The 20834-nt window shown below is 47.7% G+C and overlaps 1 protein-coding gene across 2 annotated transcripts in view; it reads right to left on the bottom strand.

Annotated features, from left to right (window-relative positions):
• Window positions 1-1276: 1276 nt before the first annotated feature.
• Window positions 1277-20834, bottom strand: part of COA8 (cytochrome c oxidase assembly factor 8) — a 36006-nt gene continuing 16448 nt past the window's right edge. Inside the window, exons 2-5 of one of the 2 annotated variants that reach the window (XM_079700279.1) lie at window positions 13160-13357; window positions 12395-12458; window positions 4355-4445; window positions 1277-1393 (exon numbers count right to left, since the gene is read on the bottom strand). In XM_079700279.1, the coding sequence (XP_079556405.1) occupies window positions 1342-1393; window positions 4355-4445; window positions 12395-12458; window positions 13160-13357 (405 nt within the window). In that variant the 3' untranslated portion in view covers window positions 1277-1341. Of the gene's footprint in view, window positions 1394-1490; window positions 1815-4354; window positions 4446-12394; window positions 12459-13159; window positions 13358-20834 lie in introns of those variants that run through there. The other variant, XM_079700278.1, reaches the window with a different exon arrangement.

Below are 20834 nucleotides of genomic sequence, written 5' to 3'. Positions count from 1 at the left end.
AACGAAGAGCCCATGTGCCACATCTAAGACCCGATGCAGCCAAAAATAAAATAATTAATTAAAAAAAAAAGAATTAAAAGCTAGAGAACAGTTCATGCCTGCGGGCTCACTCATATGGAACCAGGGCCCAACCCGGTCCCCTAACTGTGCTGGCGTTCCTTTGCAGACGCACAGTGTCACATGTGCTGGTGACAGGTTGTGTTTAGCAGAGGCAGTGGCGTGATGCGTGAGATGGGGTTATTTCTGTGAAGCTTCGTGTCCCACGCTGCTTGGTGCATGCACTCCACTCCCTGGGGACCTCCATGGACACCTGGGTTAACAGCCCACAGAGCTGACAGACCGCACAGGACCGCAGAGTGTTCGCCAGGAACCACGGCGCTCAGTGGCGCCCAGCGCTCAGCTTTCCTCTTCAGCATCAACCTCATCCATCTGCGTGGCCCTTAAAAGCCTGGGGTGGGGTGGGGTGGGGGTGGGATAATGTGCTTCCTCTGGTCTCTGGAATTTCTCCTTGGAAATCATCTTCGGTGGCAGCAGTTTATAAGCCACAGAAAAAATCCAGCCTTTCGACTCTACTGTCACATCCCGTTTGGGAATAAAAACTGCTTGCCAGGGGCTTCCCTGGTGGCGCAGTGGTTGAGAATCTGCCTGATAACGCAGGGGACACGGGTTCGAGCCCTGGTCTGGGAGGATCCCACATGCCGCGGAGCAACTAGGCCTGTAAGCCACAACTACTCAGCCTGCGCGTCTGGAGCCTGTGCTCCGCAACAAGAGAGGCTGTGATAGTGAGAGGCCCGCGCACCGCGATGAAGAGTGGCCCCCGCTTGCCACAACTAGAGAAAGCCCTAGCACAAAAACGGAGACACAACACAGCAAAAATAAATTAATTAATAAACTCCTACCCCCAACATCTTCTAAAAAAAAAAAAAAAAAAAACTGCTTGCCAAGTGGCTTTTGGTAAAATCCAGATGTCTCATCTGTCCTCAGAGGTCACCTTGTGCCCTGGCTCTGAAGGCCACTTCCCCGCTGCTGAGGCAGGTCCCCCCACCCCTTCCCCGCCACAGCTCCAGGACACAGTACAAAGACAGCCTCATCATTTTATAACCACATAATCCTATTTCAAACAATGCTGATTTTATAAGAATTGAAGCAGAGGGACATGAGCCACAGCAAGCTGTTCCGGAAAGCCTTGGAAACAGGCCCTGCCTCCCTGGAATAAATGGAGAGAAGTCCCCTGGGGTCTGTTGGAGGAGCCGCACCTGCTTCCGGGTCTGTGTCCGGACGCCTCCCTGGACAGCTGCGCTTCATCAGGGCCTGGACCCGGGGCCCTCCAATAACCAGGGCTCACTGGTCGGGTGAGGCCGTGGTAACACTGCAGCCAGCTTCCAAAACATTCCTATCAGTAGAGTCAAATTTTTCAAGTGAAACTTTATTAATCTCTTTATATTGTTCTCTTTCAAATTGGTGTAATTCAAAAACACAGAAAACAGGCACACAGTGCTTGGGTTTTATTTAACATCACTTCCATTGCCAAGAGCCAGCTTGGAATCCACAGTCAGGACGGAGCCACGTGGGCCACAGCGCACCAGGACCCGCGTCCTCCCAGCCTGCCCTGCCCACACAGGTCTTAGAGCCCTCGTACAACGAGCTCCTATAAGCAGCTGCTTCTCGTGGAAACTTAGACGCTGGGCGGGTGGGTCAGGGTGGGCTCCTAATTGCTGGTCTTCTTTCGTTTCACTCTAAGCTTGTTCCAAATCCTCTCCAGGGCCACTTTTCCCATGAAGAAGGTGATGGCAAAATTACGCTTGTACCAGTCCCTAAAGAAGAACAGCACAAGCACACATGACCCACGCTCAGGCATCCGAACTGTCTCCTCTTCCACCCTTCCCCACCATCTCTGCCATTTCCTGCCCTCTTTAAAGCTAGACTGCCCATAAAAGCCTGCCTGCCTTCCACCTGGATTTTCATCAGGCTGATGTGCCCAGTGCACCCCGACCCCGCTTTTCCCACTCCTGGAGGCTGCTGCAGCCTTCCTCAGTTTTTGCTAGAAGACACAGAAAGAGCTCTCAGAAGCCTTGGGGCCCCCAGAGCCCAGTGGCATTCTCTCGGAGACACAACTGTAGAGCGATGGGGGCGTAACCTCTCAGAAAAGGACTGGAGGCTCTGCAGGAACTCAGTGGGGACCCTCCAGGCTTTGGCACCTTAATTGCATAAGAAGCACATGACAAAAGTACTCCATCTTGAGAAGCTAACTTATCGCAAGTGCCAACATCATCAAGCTTCATATCTTCTTTTTCTAGATGATCTGAACTTTTGGGTAACTTGTGTCTCGACAGGGATCATTCCAGAACTTCTCATACAAATACTGGGATGGAGTTACACGCTGTCATAGGCTCACTTGCCTGTGAATTACTCTAAAGAACATGTCAGAACTTGCAAGTTCACCACATTGTCAGCAGCTGAATGGGCAAAACTTGGCAAGTGTCCACAATGGAAAGCACACATTCCAGACTCTCAGTGCTGAGCCCTTGGAAGCTGAAATGCCAACAAGTGCCAATGCTTTTCGTCCAAATGAGCTAATGAGGGAACATGGAACTGCTATTCCAGACTGGACTCAAATGGTTGACTGGATCTCAGCATAGAAGAATGGAGAATAATCAAGGGCTTAAGTGAAGCACTAGCAAGAGGTAAAAACGCCCGTTTCCTGGAGCCTTTGCACAGCTAGATAGAAAACCCCTCTCCACGTGAGACCGGTCCTTACATTTCTATCCACTTCAATGACGCTATAAATGGGAAGCAATGCCCTAAATAAATAAAAAAGGCTTCCAGAAAAAAGAAAACTGGTATCCCACCGAGATTAAAGTTCTTAGGTTATTAGGGAAAAGCCAGATTCCACTCCACTGATACAGACAACCTGAACTGATAAAGTGTAGTGGAAAAGACAAACTAAGCTTTTCCTGTTTCCATAAGGAAAGCAGGGGCAGGAGGTGGTGCGGGCACAGAGGGGGAGCGCTCAGGCTCCACTGCTGTCCGACCTTCTCTCCACTCCGAGTGCCACACGGAAAACATCAAGCTTACCGGAGAGGAAGCAAGATGTGAACATGCTGTGTCCACACCAGAAATCAAAGGTCCAGGGAAACCTAACTAATACTGGCTTGACTGAATAACTCAGCTAGTTCAGAGTGACACATGACAGCATTAGCAACAGACTCTGGACGCGCAGGACTGGGCTTCATGCCTGAGTGTCACGCGAGAGCTCCTCCAGACTTGACGATCAACCCACTGTCTAGACCCTGCCCCACCTGCCCATCTGGCGTGGCCACTGCCCTATGAAGGTCACAGCAAATCTCAAACGCCACGTCCTATCGTCACACCTGGGAATACACATCACTATGTATCGTCAAAACCTTCTTTAGAAACACCTAACCACAATACCATCACTGTATCTGATAAAATGAACAATAACTTATCTATACAACCTAATATACAGTCACTGTTCAGTTTCCTTTGACTGACTGTCAAAAATACCTTTTCATAGGTGGTTTGTCTGTATTAGGATCCAAACAATGTCCCCACACGGCATGAAGTCTCTTTTATTCTATAATATTAGTTCCCCCTGTGTGGAACCCACTGTCTACGCACAGGGGCGCGAGCTGCTTTAGGGCTGCCATGCAAGTAACTTTAAGCTGTCCTTTTTTTTTTTTTTTAATCCTAGTTACTGGTTGAAACTGGATCGTCTGTCTTGCAGAATTTCCAACATCTGGGACTGTATCTTCAGGCTACGATTTAAGCACGGTCTGTGAACTGCTCTCTCCACCCCCCAACACACCCTTTTATCTTGTTCCTGTAACCTGGTATGAGACCCGGAGGCCTGCCAGACTGCAGTCCCCTTGTTTGGTGAGGACACCTCACAGAGGTGCACGCAGGCCGCTGCCCCGCTCCGCACGGTGTGAATAGGCGCCGGGGGTTCAGGTGCAATCAGCCCGACCCGTCCATTATGAAGCCCCCATCAGCCCTGCTGCCCAGCGGTTAGCAGCTGCAGGGTGATCAGGCCCAGATCTAGCTCCAGCACTCCCGCATTAGCTGTCATTCTTCTACCAAGAGACATGCTCCTTCGTCTGGCTACCCTGGAATCCAGTCAGTGCAGGAAACCCACTGTCTACGCACTAGGGGTGCAAGCTGCTTTAGGGCTGCCATGCGAATAACTTTAAGCTGTCAATTTTGTTTAAAAGTGCAAAAACTAAGTTGATAGCAACTTCTACCTTTAATATAAACACAAATGTTAAATTCAGATAGCAAAATAATCCTAGAATATGGTTGTGATATTCAAGTTTTCAGGAAAAACGTAGACACCCACCTGTTGTAATACATGTGCTTCTGAAAATTTTTACTTAAAAATTCCTTGTAAAAGTCAGCCATTTCTTCTGCATTCAATGTTGCTTTTTGACCTGAAAATTAATTTCAACTTAAACATTAAGAATTAAGGGGAAGGGTTCTACAAACAATTATTAGACTTAACAAATGAGTTCAGCAGGGTTGCAGGATACAAGATCAATATACAAATATCAACTGTATTTCTGTACACTTGCAATAAACAATCTGAAAACAAAATTAAGAAAACAATTCTTACAACAGCATCAAAAAGAATGAAAGACAGGATAAATTTAACAGCATCAACAGAATGATTTACAACAGCATCAAAAAGAATGAAAGACAGGATAAATTTAAGATAGGAAGTATAAGACTTACACACTAAAAACTACAAAACATAGAAGTGAAGGACCTAAATAAATGGAAAGACATCCCATGTTCATGGTTTCAAAGACCTAATACCGTTAAGGTGGCAACACTCCCCCATAATGACATACAGATTCAACACAAACCCTACCAAAACCCCAGCTGGCCTTTTTTTTTTTCACCCCAGAAATTGACAGGGAATTCCCTGGTGGTCCAGTGGTGAGGACTCTGCGCTCTCATTGCCGAGGGCCCGGGTTCAATCCCTGGTTGGGGAACTAAGATCCCACAAGCTGTGTGGTGCGGCCAAAAAAAACAAAAAACAAAAAACAAACAAAAAAGAAATTGGTAAGTGGATCCTAAAATTTATATAAAAATGCAAGGAAACCCAGTAGCCAAAGCAACCTTGGAAAAGGAAATCATAGTTGGAGGATTCACACTTCTTATATTCAAAACTTACTACAAAGCTATAGTAATCAAGACAGTGTGATACCAGCAGAAGAACAGGCTTATAGATCAATAGAACAGAGCTAAACCCAAACATTTATGGGCAAGTGATTTTTGACAAGGGTGCCAAGACAATTCAATGGGGACAAATAGTCTTTTCAACAAACGATGCTTAGGACAACTGGATATCTACATGTAAAAAAAAAACAAGCTGAATCCCACCATCTCACACCATAAACAAAAATAATCAAAGACCTAAATGTAAGAGATAAAACTATACAGTTCTTGGAAGAAAACACGTGCAAATCTTCATCACCTTGAATTAAGCAATGCATTTTAGATATGACACCTAAAGCACAGGCAAACAAAGAAAAAAATTGATTTCATCCAAAAAAATTTTTTTTTAATTTAATTTAATTTATTTATTTTTGGTTGTGTTGGGTCTTCACTGCTGCGCACAGGCTTTCTCTAGTTGTGGCGAGCGGGGGCTACTCTTTGTTGTGGTGCATGGGCTTCTCATTGCAGTGGCTTCTCTTGTTGCAGAGCATGGGCTCTAGGCACACAGGCTTCAGTAGTTGTGGCACATGGGCTCAGCAGTTGTGGTGCACAGGCTTAGTTGCTCCGTGGCATGTGGGATCTTCCTGGACCAGGGAGTGAAACCATGTCCTCTGTGTTGGCAGGCAGATTCTTAACCACTGCACCACGAGGGAAGTCCAGATTTCATCAAAATTTAAAATTTTTGTGCTTCAAAGGGCACTACTGAAAAAGTGAAAAGACAACCTATAGAATGGGAGAAAATATTTGCAAATCATCCTTCTAATATGGGTCTAATATCCAGAGTATGTAAAGAACTCTTACAACTCAACAATAAAAAGAGAAATAACCCAATTAAATCCTTTAAAATAACCCAATTTTAAAGGATTTGAATAAATGTTTCTCCAAAGGAGATATAAAAATGGCAAATAATGGGCTTCCCTGGTGGCGCCGTGGTTGAGAGTCCGCCTGCCGATGCAGGGGACACGGGTTCATGCCCCGGTCTGGGAAGATCCCACATGCCGCGGAGCGGCTGGGCCCGTGAGCCATGGCCACTGAGCCTGTGCGTCCGGACCCTGTGCTCTGCAATGGGAGAGGCCCGCGTGACACAAAAAAAAAAAAAAAAAAAAAAAAAGGGTGAATTTTACGGTACGTGAATTATATCTCAGTAAAGAAAGAGAGACTTAAGGGGGAAAAATACCTTCCTCTACCATTGGACCCTGATGGTTACAGTGTAACTAGTTTTCTTCACAATTGATATATGCATAGGTGTGCGATGTGTTTCAGCACACACAGGCCAATGCTTTCTGAAGTTTCTGAGTGGAGACTGTGAGCTACCAGTATATCAGCATAAGGGAAACGACACGCTTCCTAAGTAGAACGCAGCCCGGGGCAGGGAGCAGCCTAACCATGCCACTCCGAGTCCGTGCGCACACACTGAACCCAGTAACACACTAGGTGCTGGTGGGGACTGGTGACACACACGGACTGACCTGGTAGCCTCTGTGGTAGGAGATGCCAACCGTGACGCCCACCCTCAGGGCTGCCCCGCCCTCCACACTCTCACGAGACTTGAAAGGCCACACAGGACAGGAACCACAGCCTGCCAAGCGGGCAGTCGGGCCCCCTGTGACTCGGGACGGTACAGCAGGCGAGGGGCCAGTCTCAGGACACCCTGCAGCGGCTCGGGGCGAAGGAAGGAGACCACGGGGAGAGAGCCGTCTGCCTTAGAAGCCCCGAGCTCCAAAGAGGCATCGCACCCGGGGTCCCTGCACGTGCAGAGCGCCCCCAAACAGAGAGGCCCCCGCTCTGGCTCCCCCAGGGGTCAGTCCACTCGCCAGGACTCCAGACAGAGGCCGTGTTTCCTGGCTGCAAAGCTGATGCTGACACTTCAACTGCACCAGGATTTTTGGGAGACAGAGACAGGGCTGGGAAGGTAACCCCAGGGCACGTGTTTACAGAAACAGGAGGGAAAGTGGCCAACCCTGAACTCACACAGCCCAAAGGCACACGCAGACCGCACCGTACAAGCATGGCTGTCCCCCACAAAGGCAGAAGGGCCGCCTCCCAGCCGGCCTGAGCAGGGCCCCACGTGTCACCTGGACCCCCGCCGCCTGAGTGAAGAGTCGAGTCCACGTGTCCTCACTCCTCTGACCCAGCCTCCTGTTGCCCCTCGAAACCTCCATCTGGAAGACCCGCTCCCAACCTCCCCCGACGCGCCCCCCAGAGAGGGCTTCCCCAGGGCCCCTGCTGAAACGCCGCTCCGCCCCGCCCCTCCCGCCGGCTTCTTTCTCCCCCGCGGTCAACACCCCGGGAGTGCGGAGCGCGTTCACCGAGCTGCTCGTCTGCTGGTCACCCTCCCGGCCCCCGCAAGGAGGTCCGCTCCCCAACGGCGAGGCCGCGGCTCTGTCTCGTCCCCAGCTGGTCCCCAGGACTAGCCTGGGCTGTGGCAGGTGTTCAATAAATACCTGGAATCAATCAAGGGGTGGATGCTGATCGGGGAAAGAGAGGGACAACCAACTGCCTGAGGAGGGGAGGGAAGCCGAAGGCTCCCAGGGACGGTGACAGCCAGCTGGGACTCCACGGGGCAGAGAAGGGAGCAGCGTGGGCAGAGCAGACGAAGGGTGTGGAGAGGCAGAGACGCGGTGGAACGGAGTGCGGGAGGGGAGCGGCAGGCAGGGCTGGAGCGCGACGAGGGCGCCCGGGACGGAGCTCCCGCTTCAGGGAGCGGGGCCAGCACGCAAGCAGGTTCCGCCGGTCCTCCAGGGAGAGGCGTGTGCGCCCTCCAGCCGGCCTCCCCTGCCTCTCACACGGACGAGAGGAGCTGAGCAGGTGGGTCGTGTCCTCCAGGCCCCGCAGGCAGCGGTTCCACAGGCCGGGCTTCCGTCCCCCGCCGGCCCTGTGGCCGGACTGTGGCTTCCCCGGGCTCCAGGACGCGGGTCACAACAGCACACCTCAGAAGGCTGCCCTCAGACAAACGGAGTCGCGGTCGGGGCGGCAGGTGGCACGGGCCTGGCACAGAGGGGCGCACGCGTCCCCGCTGCTGGCAGAACAGCAGGCGCCCCAGGGTTCTAAGGACAGGTCGGGGTGCCACCTTCAGCCACTGGTCTAGTTTGGTGTCCTGCCCAAACATTCCCAGGAGACGCTCAGCATAAAGCAGAAGCACCATAAATGTTTGCTAAGTACTTCAGATTCCACATCTGTCAACGCTGCAATGTGATACTGAACTTTAGAAATACTAAGAATGACAGGCAGACAATCTAGTTTATTACACATTTACCGAAAACCGAGTGGGTGTTTCTTAAATACCAGCTGACTTAAAGTAAATCCATCCTGATGGCACCCCACTCCAGCTGCATAAACACTTCAGCAGTACAAGAAACTAGAGGCAAGAACCCTCCCACGGCACTGCCTGCCTTACACGAGATTTCATCTGGGGGCAGGCAGCGCTGACATCACGGTATCTACTCTTCATGCTTGAAATTAAGTCAGTGATGTTCCTAGACTTGCTGCAGGATATTCCAGTGAACATCCAGTGCGCAGGGGGCCACCACAGCCTTATCTAATCTGAAATGACCGGATATTTAGATACTCCCCATTGTTTGGCAATGAAAGTCAATGCTGCAAGGAACACAGAGTGAACTCTTCCCATGTTTTCCTATAGGATGAATTCTTAGATATGCAGTGGTCATAATTTCCCCGCTTCTTGGCATATGCGTACTTCATGCAACCAAATCCTTCTGGAAAAGGAGCTGCAAAAACATGTCCTTGAGTTCAGTAAGCATAAAACAAGGCCTAGGTGCTGTTTTAATACACACTGTGAAATTTAGTTTGAGGAGTCTTTTTCTTGTAGTCACATTATTCATCTGCAGGTGTTTTGTTATTTCTACAAAGTTGTTAAGGCTTTTCATAAAGTCCACACGCCTCTTCATCTCTGCCACACACACCTCCCGCCACGTGCTGCTCACGTTCAATGCGTTTCCTGGACGTGGACCCCCCTGCCTGGCCCTCGGGTTTGCTGGGCACTGTCTGTGGAGCAGCCTCACTCCTCCAGCAGAACCCCGCCTGGGCAGAGCCTCAGTCTGGCTACTTCCCTGGACCTGGGAGGTATAAACTGAGAGGTGGAGAAGGCCTGTTTACAGCAAGAGAAGGCTGCAGCAGTGGGGTAGAGAGGAGGTGAAACGAGAGGAGGGAGGATGCCCTGGGCTCCCTCTGGTGCCCGCATCTGACTGCGGGCCATGCCTGGGCCCGGCTCTCCCCTGGTCCTGGGTCTGAGCCACTTCGTGTCCCCTCAGCAGACTCTCCTTTCCAGGAGGACAGATCAAAGGGAGTCCTGACTAATCCAGACACTGTCAGTTTTCACGTTCTTGAATCTTTCTACCTTGACTGTCAAGCTCAGGGAATCATCACTCCTCCAGATAATGGAGGGTCACTTTTATTGTTAGACTTTCTACAACTAGGAGCGATGTACTTCACTTTTTACTCCATAAACAACTGATTTTTAATAATTAACTTTTTCATCCGTTTGGAATACATTTGTATTACAGGGAGCATGAATCTAAATTTATCCTTTTGGGCCTAAAATGATTAGTTTCTCCAACATCATTTATTAAACGAAACTCCTCTTTCCTGGGTTCTGCGAGACCCCTGCACTCAGGTATCACACATGTGTGCTCTGGCCCCCGGGGGTGACCCACCTGTCCCCCTGCCCCCATCTCCATCACTGCAGCCTGGTAAGTGTTTAAACAGCTGACAGAGCGGGCACCTCCCTTCACGAGTCCTTTCCTCAACATACTCTTCCCTGTTTTCTTACCAAACTAATCTGAAATCTAATTAAGGCCCGTCTTTCAACGCTCAGTAACGCCATCAGTAGGAATCCATGATACTCACAGAAGACAGTGGCCCGTGGGCCTCCCTGGGACCCACTCTCCAGGTCAGGACCTAGGCCCCTCCACTTACTCACTCTGTGATTTTGGTCAAACAACTCGTCCTCGGGATCCTCATCTACAAAATGGTAAAAGTAACAGTACCTACTTCATTGGTTCACCGTGGGAAATAAAACAGAACATATGTGCAAAGGGCACAGTCCTGAAGTCGGGGCTCTCATTCTGTGCTTCGGGATGACAGCCTGTCCTCGCCTCGGTGTCCCCGCCCCTGGCCTAAGGACGGGGCTACCTAAGAAAGTCCTCCCCTCACCCCACACTTGCCTGCTCAGCGGTCAGCCAACGGGAGGAGGATTCAATGGGAGTGTGTAAATGGGAGATAAAATGTCTTGGTTGTACCTGTTTGTGGTTTAGCTTTGTATTAAAAAAAAAAAAAAGGAAATAAACTTGAAAATTGTCTGTCACCATAAAAATAAAACAAAAATTAAAATATTTATTGCCCCCCCCAAAAAAAACCAACCAAAAAACAAACAAAAACTGATAGGACACAGCACCCTTTCCTGCTCACTCCTGCCCTCCCAGACCCTCAGCGGGGCCCGTGCAGCAGACAGCATAGGACTGGGCCCAGCATGCGGCTAACTCCATCCTCCCCAGACCTCTATTCTAGTGAGCCCAGGCAAGGCTACCACGAGCAGGGAGAGTCACGGTGCTTTAGCCCAACAAAGACCTGGCTTTGGGGGTCAACGATTTCAGATTTTCCAACAGAATGTTCTGACAGGAGACACCTGTGTAACCAATAGAACAAAAGCTTATTCAGGCCGAACATCAACAGCGAGAGAAAATGATTGAAGGTTATTCTGAGCACTAGATTCTCCATCCAAAAGAAAGGACAGCATGGTAGGCAGAGGGACAGGCAAAACAGGTAAAACGGGCAGGGGCCGGGCAGGCCTCCAATCCAGAAGGAGGAGCACGGCTGTCACTCTGTTGGTTGTCACCCTGTCGTCCCAGGAAATCTAAGAACCTAAGCTGAGTGGCAACTGTCAGAACTGCATTTTGGGTAGAACAGACTGGCTACACTGCAAAGAATGGATTTAAGGCATGAGTTGCTAAACTACAGCCTGTAGGCCAAATCTGGCCTACCAGCTTATTTTGTAAATACAGTTTTATTGGGACAAGTTCACGCCCATTAATTTATGTATTTTCTATGGCTGCTTTCACAGAACAACAGCAGAGCTGACCAGTTGAAGGAGAGACCCATATGGCCCAGAGAGACTGAACTATTTACTATCTAGCCCTTTACAGAAAGTCTGATGACCCCTGATTTAAAGACTGGGGGCCAGGGAACCAATTAGGAAGGTACTGCAATAGGCAGAGAATTAACAAGAGCCTGAATTAAAGCCATGTTTAAAGGACAGGGAGTAGGGACTGCCCTGGTAGCGCAGTGGTTAAGAATCTGCCTGCCAATGCAGACAACACAGGTTCAAGTCCTGGTCTGGGAAGATCCCACATGCCACCGAGCAACTAAGTCCGTACGCCACAACTACTGAGCCTGCGCTCTAAATCCTGCGAGCCACAACCAGAGGAAGCCTGTGCACAGCAACAAAGACCCAACGCAGCCAAATAAAAATAAATCTATTTAAAAAAAAAAAAAAAAAAAAGGACAGGGAGTAGCAAAGGTGCTGAGAAACACCTAAGAGGTAAATCTGGTGGAGAGATGAAGGATGAAGGGGTGGGGAGGGGCTTCCAGGATGACTCTGCAGTTTCCAGCTCACGGCCAGTGGGACCATGAACTGCCATCAGGAAGCAGGGAAGAGAAGCCAGGGCAGAAGAGACAGAGGCTGCTGAACCATGGGACCTCGGATATAAGCCCAAAGGTCAGAAAGAGGTCATCGATCAGAATGACCCAATATGACGAGAGGGCTGACCTCACCCAAAGACAGGAGAGGGAGCGGGAGGAGGACAGACGTGCATCCCACTGAGGACGCGGCCTCACAGCGCCTGCCCCTGGAGCCACGTCCCACTGAGGACGTGGCCTCACAGCGCCTGCCCCTGGAGCCACGGCCTGCCCCCTGAGCTTCTCTACTTCATTCAACATTCTTTTTTTTTCGTTTCTTTTTTTGGCTGTGCTGAGAGGCACATGGGATCTAGTTCCCTGACCAGGGGTGGAACCTGCGCCCCATGCAGTGGGAGTGCGGGTTTTAACCGCTGGACGGCCAGGGAGGCCCTAATACTCTTTCTTCACACCTTCTCGTATAGTTACTCAAACAAAACCAGTATTGGCAGAAAAAGAACTCACTCACCTGATTCAGCTCTCAGTTCCAGGCCTTTGGCTTTTAGTCTTGAGTCAACAAATTTTTCTTTTTCCTAAAAGAAGACAGCTATCAGAATCCCCTTTCTTCGTCTTTCCGCTTTTCCTTGGCTAGGACACAGCTCTCAGTGCTCTGGAGAAGTCTGGATGTGGATTTCCTGAGAAGTGGCCCATCTCAAAGCCTGTTTTAAACCATCTGAACTTAGTTAAAAGTTTCATGCTTGAAATAGGATTTGAAAATGAGATGTTTAGTAACCTCTGGGAGGCACTGTTTGTTTATAAATCCACAGAGTAAGATAAATGTGACTCCATGTGACTTAGCCTGCCCAAATGGATAAACGTGCATCACCTAAGTCTTTTTTCTGGATTAGAATATTTATACTCCTTTCTCGTAGTTTATTGATGAGTATGCTGTTAAGAATCCTGAATCCTCAGGAAGAATGACAACACGTCCAGACACCATAGTTTCATAAACACACACACGCAAGCGTATATACATGTGGGACCTGCGGTTCTGGTTCTGGCTCTGCTGCTCCCTTTACTTCCTTGAACGTCTCAAGATCTGTGATTCTGTGAATGATCAATATTTCTTCTTTACAGTTACATACCGATTTAAAAATTCTACGCATACATATGTGTGGCGGGGAAGCAATGAGATGCTGCCAAATAACTGAAAGGCAAAGCAGAGGCTAAAGATTTAGCACCCCCAAGTGGTCAACTGTATTATTTCTCATTCTGACCTGAAACCTAAACTTACCTTAAGAAAAGTCAAATTCTGGTTTGCCCAGAACTGTTGGTTCCATTCCTGTGTTTCTTGTCTTAATTCTCTTAACTTTTGTTCCAATGGTGATTCATTTTCAGGGATGTAGAAATGAACAGGTCGAAGGTTTGAATATTTATCTGGGGGTCCTATCCAATCATGGCAAGATTTTCTTGGAGGGCAGAATCTTGAGACCTTTAACAAAACGCATGGGGTTACTCTACAACTTTAAGAATCTCTAGTATTATAAAATGAACAGCCCAGATTTATTAAAGACGCTTGTTAGCTTCCTCTTTTTAAGACTATGTGCCAGGGAATATCCAAATTAAAAGAACTATAATAAATAGCATTCACATTAATACTACACCAAACATGTTCAACAATGGTGCTGGAATAATTCAACATCCTAAGGCGAAAAAAGAATGTCAACCTGTGCTTTGCATCATATACAAAAATTAACGCAAAATGGATCAAAGATGTAAAATGTAAAATCTAAAACTATGAAACTTCTAAAACACAGTAAAAATTCTACAAGCTTGGATTAGGCAAAGATTTCTTACGTACAACACCAAAAGCACAATCCACAAAATAAGAAATAGATGAACTGGACTTCACCAAAGTTAAAATCTTCTGTTCTCCTAAAGACACTATTAAGAAAATGAAAAGACAAGCCACAGACTGGGAGAAAATACATGCAAATCTGTAAAAGGACTTGTTTCTAGAATATATAGAGACTTTTCAAAACTCCATAATAAGAAAACACACAACCCAATTTAAAAATGGGCAAAATATTTAAATAAAAGTTTCCGAAGAAGATATATAGATGACAAATAAAAGCACATAAAAAATGCTCAACATCATTAGTCATTAGAGAAATGCAAATCAAAACCAAAATGAGATATCACTACACACCTATTAATATGGCTAAAAAAAAATCTGCCAAAACAAGTGCTGTCAAGGACGTAAAACAATCAAATTCTTAAATATTGCTCATGGCAATGCAAAATGGTACAACCACTTGGGAAAAAAGTCAGCAGTCCGTTATAAAATTAAACACAGGCTTCCCTGGTGGCGCAGTGGTTGAGAGTCTGCCTGCTAATGCAGGGGACACGGGTTCGAGCCCTGGTCTGGGAGGATCCCACATGCCGCGGAGCAACTGGGCCCGTGAGCCACAACTACTGAGCCTGCGCGTCTGGAGCCTGTGCTCCGCAACGAGAGAGGCCGCGACAGTGAGAGGCCCGCGCACCGCGATGAAGAGTGGCCCCCGCTTGCCACAACTAGAGAAAGCCCTCGCACAGAAACAAAGACCCGGAACAGCCAAAAATAAATAAATAAATTAATAAAACTCCTACCCCCAACATCTAAAATAAATAAATAAATAAATAAAATTAAATTAAACACACACCTAACATACAACCCAGCAACCCCTTCCCAGGTTATTTATCCAAGATGCATGAGTACACATGTTCGCACAAAAACCTGGATATGACTGTTTAAAGTGGCTTTATGTATAACTGCCAAAATCTGGATTTAGCTGAAATACCCGTCCACTGATGAACAGAAAAACACAGCATGGCACATACATGTGACGGACACTACTCGACAACAGAGGAGACTACAGGTAACACAGATGAATCTCAAAGGCACTATGCTGATTGAAGAGGCCACACCAAAGAGGGTGCACACTGGATGATTCTACTCCCAAGACATCCTGGAAAAGACAGGTGCTGGGGTGGAGAAAGGGGGTGACTACAAAGGAATTTTCTGGGGTGGTGAAACTGATCGATATCTTGAATTGTGGCGTACATGTCTGCCAGGAGTGAATTTTACTATATGTGAACTGGACTTCAATAAACCTGATATTAAAATAAAGAGATCAGCTGAGTAATCAAAAGACTAACTATCCATTTGTCTGTTAAAAGATCAATGTAACCACAATCCATGGGGGGAAATAACATTCAGTTTGGAAATCCCTTATACCCTATTTTTAAAAAAGAAAGCTCTACTTATAATGGAAAATGTATAACTAAATCACTTTGCTGTACACCCGAAGGTAACACAACACTGTAAATTAACTGTCCTCCGATTTTAAAAAAGCAGAAGCTCTACTGAGCACGACTTCTACCTCCGGAACATCGGAGTGCCTCCCGCCAGTCCTCCCTCCAGAAACAACCAGAAGACTACTCAGCAGCAGAGAGGAGTGAGCCACGGACAGGTGGAACACGGACAGATCTCAAAACAACATACAGAGCGAAAGAGCCAGGCACCGAAGAGGACGTCCTATGTGATTCCACTTATGTGACATTCTAGAAAAAGTAATCAGATCAGTGGTAGCCCAGAGTGAGGGGTGGAGGGGATTGGAGTGATGCTCTAGATCTTCCTGGGGTGGAGACTGCACAGATTTACACATTTGTCACAACTCATCAAACTCAAAATGGGTGCACTCATTTTACTGTATATAAATTATACTTCGGGCTTCCCTGGTGGCGCAGTGGTTGGGAGTCCGCCTGCCGATGCAGGGGACACGGGTTCGTGCCCCGGTCCGGGAAGATCCCACATGCCGCAGAGCGGCTGGGCCCGTGGGCCATGGTTGCCGAGCCTGCGCGTCCGGAGCCTGTGCTCCGCAACGGGAGAGGCCACAGCAGTGAGAGGCCCACATACCGTAAAAATAAACAAACAAACAAATTAATTAATTACACCTCAATAAAGTCAATTAAAAGAGTGGTAAGGGCTTCCCTGGTGGCGCAGTGGTTGAGAGTCTGCCTGCCGATGCAGGGGACACGGGTTCGTGCCCCGGTCCGGGAGGATCCCACATGCCGCAGAGCGGCTGGGCCCGTGGGCCATGGTTGCCGAGCCTGCACATCCGGAGCCTGTGCTCCGCAACGGGAGAAGCCACAACAGTGAGAGGCCCACATACCGTAAAAATAAACAAACAAACAAACAAATTAATTAATTACACCTCAATAAAGTCAATTAAAAGAGTGGTAAGGGCTTCCCTCGTGGCGCAGTGGTTGAGAGTCTGCCTGCCGATGCAGGGGACACGGGTTCGTGCCCCGGTCCGGGAAGATCCCACATGCCGCAGAGCGGCTGGGCCCGTGAGCCATGGCTGCTGAGCCTGCGCTTCCGGAGCCTGCGTGTCCGGAGGCTGTGCTCCGCAAAGGGAGAGGCCACAACAATGAGAGGCCCGCGTACCGCAAAAAAAAAAAAAAAAAAAAGAGTGGTAAAGCTTACGAAGATAAAAAATTACTATATTGAACATAATTAACAGTTCTTTTGCATTTAGAAGGCCCTTCATTTAGGATATTTCAGTACTTCACTATCACCATTATAAGCTGCAACTTCCAAGGAACTAAAAATAGAGATGCAGGGTTTGCAGCTCTTTTTCTATCAGTAAGCAGCTTACTGACAATTTCATTTGAAAAACGTAGCTTTAATAGCTAATAATTTCACAAATTAGTGCAGAAAACCAGGTGCAGCTGTGCTCTGTGCAGTGGCTCACGTGGTAAGAGCACCAGGGGAGCAAAGGAGACGCGAGGCGGAAGCTCAGCCTGGTGGACAGTCCTCAGCGCTCCTCTCCCTGGTGCGGGTCTGACCATCTTCCGGTCCCTGGACTCAAGCCTGGACAATTAGAGTAAAGAACCAAGCGTAGACTGAGAAAGGAAACCAAGTCACTCCTCAGGAAACACTGTCAGTTAGTTTTCGCTTTGACAGCGGCCACTAAGCACCACCAACCTACACCAAGCGTCCCAAGAACGTGGCATTAACTGAAGGAGACTGTGCTAAATGCAGCACTACCCAGCGGCCCTCTCCTTGTCTGGGATGCTATGACCTTCCTAAATCTTCTAAATTCCTAGGCAGTCTAAAAATAGGAAGAATTTAAAACATGACAAGGATAGCAGCGGGTTTGGTCGGGAAGTGGGTTACAAAGCTTGGTGTAGCCACCTAGCGTGGATAGTTCAGACCACAGAGAACACCTGAGCAGGTTACATCCGCTCTACCATCACCGCCCAGAGTTCAGCAGGTCAAGTTATATTACAAAATATGCAGAGACATCCACTCATGCAAAAAGCTTCTTCTTACATTTGAGAACACAGAGTTTCTGAGTTATAACACATTATAGCTCTGCCTTTAGGACAACACTGGCATGTATAATATTTTATTAAAAATCTGTGGCATGTTCAGCTCAGCATTAGAATGCTTACTATTTTGGGACTTCCCTGGTGGTCCAGTGGTTAAGACTCCACGCTCCCAATGCAGGGGGCCCGGGTTCGATCCCAGGTTCAATCCCTGGAACTAAGATCCCACATACCTCAACTAAGCGCCACAACCAGATGAGCCCGAGGGCCACAACAAAGACCCAGCGCAGCCAAAATAAATAAATATATATTTTAAAAAGGAATGCTTACTATTTAGAAAACTATTTTGAGTCTAGAATAAGTGATGAGCAGGAAATGTTGAAAAGTACATATGATTCCCTCAGACTCTCAAAACGTTTCTAGAAAACTATCTTTTAAACAAAATTTCAAAATTTTAAGGACCCTTGACAGATTAGGTAAAAGAATACAGCATTTGACTGGGGAAAAAAAAGATTGATAGAGGACTTCCCTGGTGGCACAGTGGTTAAGAATCCGTCTGCCAATGCAGGGGACACGGGTTCAACCCTGGTCCGGGAAGATCCCACATGTCGCGGAGCAACTAAGCCTGTCTACCATAACTACTGAGCCTGTGCTCTAGAGCCCGTGAGCCACAACTACTGAGCCGGCATGCCGCAACTACTGAAGCCCGCACGCCTAGAGCCCGTGATCCTCAACAAGAGAAGCCACCACAATGAGAAGCCCGCGCACCGCAACAAAGAGTAGCCCCCGCTCGCCACAACTAGAGAAAGCCCGCGTGCAGCAACGAAGACCCAACGCAGCCAAAAATAAATTAATTAATTAAAAGAAAAAAAAAAGAAGTAGGGTGAACAAGACCTACTGACCTCACCTATTTGTCAAGGACACAAATGATTTTTTTTGTAATTTATTTATTTATTTATTTTTGGCTGCGTTGGGTCTCTGTTGCTGCACACTGGCTTTCTCTAGTTGTGGCGAGCGGGGGCTACTCTTTGTTCTGGTGCGCAGGCTTCTCATTGCGGTGGCTTCTCTTGTTGCAGAGCACGGGCTCTAGGCACGCGGGCTCTAGAGTGCAGGCTCACTAGTTGTGGTACACAGGCTTAGTTGCTCCGCGGCATGTAGGATCTTGCTGGACCAGGGCTCGAACCCGTGTCCCCTGCATTGGCAGGCGGACTCTTAACCACTGCGCCACCAGGGAAGTCCACAAATGATTTCTTTGATGAAATGGATAACAGCTTTCAAATACTGGAAGAATATTTTCTCAGTTTGGTTTATTCACAATATGATGTCAACCGACAAGATACACTACTTTTTTTTTTTTTTTTTTAGTATTTATTTATTTATTTGGCTGTGCCGGGTCTTAGTTGCGGCACACGGGATCTAGTTCCCTGACCAGGGATCGAACCCAGGCCCCTGCATTGGGAGCATGGAGTCTTAACCACTTGACCACCAGGAAGTCCCAAGGTATACTTCTTAATTTAATTCACATTACAGTTGACCCTCAAACAACTTAGGGGTCGGGGGTGCCGACCCTCCATACAGTCAAAAATCTGCACACAACTTTACAGTCGGCCCTCCATACCAGAGGTGCCATATCTGCAGACTGAACCAACCTGAGAGTATATAGTACTACAGAAAAAAATCTGAGCGTTAAGTGGATCCGCGAAGTTCAAACACGCATTGTTCAAGGGTCAGGTGTACTAACATTTTATCCTTCACTTTCCTGAGTCTGGACAATCAACGGAACAGTAAGTCAAGCCCTGATTTGGAGAATTTGCCAATTTCCATAGTGCGATGGCTTCCACCATGGACAACTTCAAGCTAGCAACGTGATGTTACTGAACAAGGAGCTGGGAAGAGATGTGCAGAAATACCATATATGTTATTTCTGCCATCCAGGTATGGTAGAGATAGACGCAAATAACCTCAGGAGCAGAGACAGTTATAATCCAACTTTTAGTAAGGGAGGCAAACTCTCCCTCTCCTCTCTGAGAGTCTCTAAACGGGCCTGAGAGTCAAACTAACATAAAACAGATTAACAAAAGAAAACCATATAGATTTTTTTATGTACACATGGGAGCACCCATAGGAAAATGAAGACCCCAAAAAGCAGATAGCCCAACTGCCTATATACCAGGCTGAACAAAAAGTAGCCACTGTGAGGGCTTCCCTGGTGGCGCAGTGGTTGCGAGTCCGCCTGCCGATGCAGGGGACACGGGTTCGTGCCCTGGTCTGGGAAGATCCCACGTGCCGCGGAGCGGCTGGGCCCGTGAGCCATGGCCGCTGAGCCTGCACGTCCGGAGCCTGTGCTCCGCAACGGGAGAGGCCACAACAGAGAGAGGCCCGCGTGCCGCAAAAAAAAAAAAAAAAAAAAAAAAAAAGTAGCCACTGTGGAAGAGGGACTAAAGGAAGGTAGGAGCTATTTTACCAAGATCCGTCTGCACAGACCTCTGTCACTCTCTGGTGATAAGAACACGTTTCGCTCCTGCTTTAGGAAGGGCGGCTTTCACGCGGGAGGTTTGTCTCCTGCCTAAAGGAAGAAAAGGGGGAGGTCACAGTGCCCCTCTTGCACCTGCTGTCTTTCAAGTGCTTTTAGCGCAAAATAATCTTTATGCCAAAGTGGCCTATTTCGGGGTGGCTTATTTTGTTACCCTTTAGTACTATTTATTTTTATTTTATTATTTTAAAAAATATTTATTTGGCTGTGACAGCTCTTAGTTGCAGCATGAGAGATCTAGTTCCCTGACCAGGGATCGAACCCGGGCCCCCTGCATTGGGAGCGCGTTGCCTTAGCCACTGGACCACCAGGGAAGTCCCTTCAGTACTCTTTAGAGAGCTAAAATTTACACCATTAGTTTAAATGCCTAAAAATGTTTTTAATTTTCCTAAAGATATTTATGAGGATATACAAGAAACTTAACAGAACGTCCAAAATTATCAACATAATAAAAAAAGTTTGTTTCCTGTAGTTAATGTCATCTAGAAACAAGCAAATATAAGTGTGTATTAGAAAACTAGTAAGGAAAAGAAAATCTTAAAATATTTTCTAAAATTCTGTGTGCAGTTTTTGCCATAAGAATTCTGTGTAATTAGCCTCATTTCTGAGCAATGAATTTTAGCAGGCTCTGCTGCTTCCAATACTTTACTTTTTCTTTTATTATCTTCAGACTTCTGGAGAATGAAGCTGTTAGAACTAAAACCTTCTCGTGCTTCATGCTAGCTTATTTCATAACTGAGGCAAACATTTTTATTAAGATGAATTTTTCTCACAGCTGCAGAAGACGCAAGAGCCCACAGCTGATGGAAGTTAAAGGGAGTCGAGTACTATCTTCTGAGAAGCCTTCTTCTCTGTGGCCCAGGGAATAAGCTTACAGATTTCCAGGCCCAAGCAGCACTTAACTCTGGCACCCTCCCACCAGGCCCTTGAAGGGTTCAAACAGCTGCAGCTGTAGCTGCAGCGGCTCCGACTACCTCCTGTGCCAGCTGCCCCGGGCCTCGGGCCTCGGGCCTCGGCGGCAGGCTGGAGGCTCCACTTCAGTTCTGCAGTCAGCTAGTGCGTG

The sequence above is a fragment of the Hyperoodon ampullatus genome (genome assembly GCF_949752795.1).
Source record: "Hyperoodon ampullatus genome assembly, chromosome: 3".
Classification (NCBI taxonomy): Eukaryota; Metazoa; Chordata; class Mammalia; order Artiodactyla; family Ziphiidae; genus Hyperoodon; species Hyperoodon ampullatus.
The sequence above is the reverse complement of the archived record's forward strand: the minus strand, read 5'-3'. Positions and strand labels throughout refer to the sequence as shown.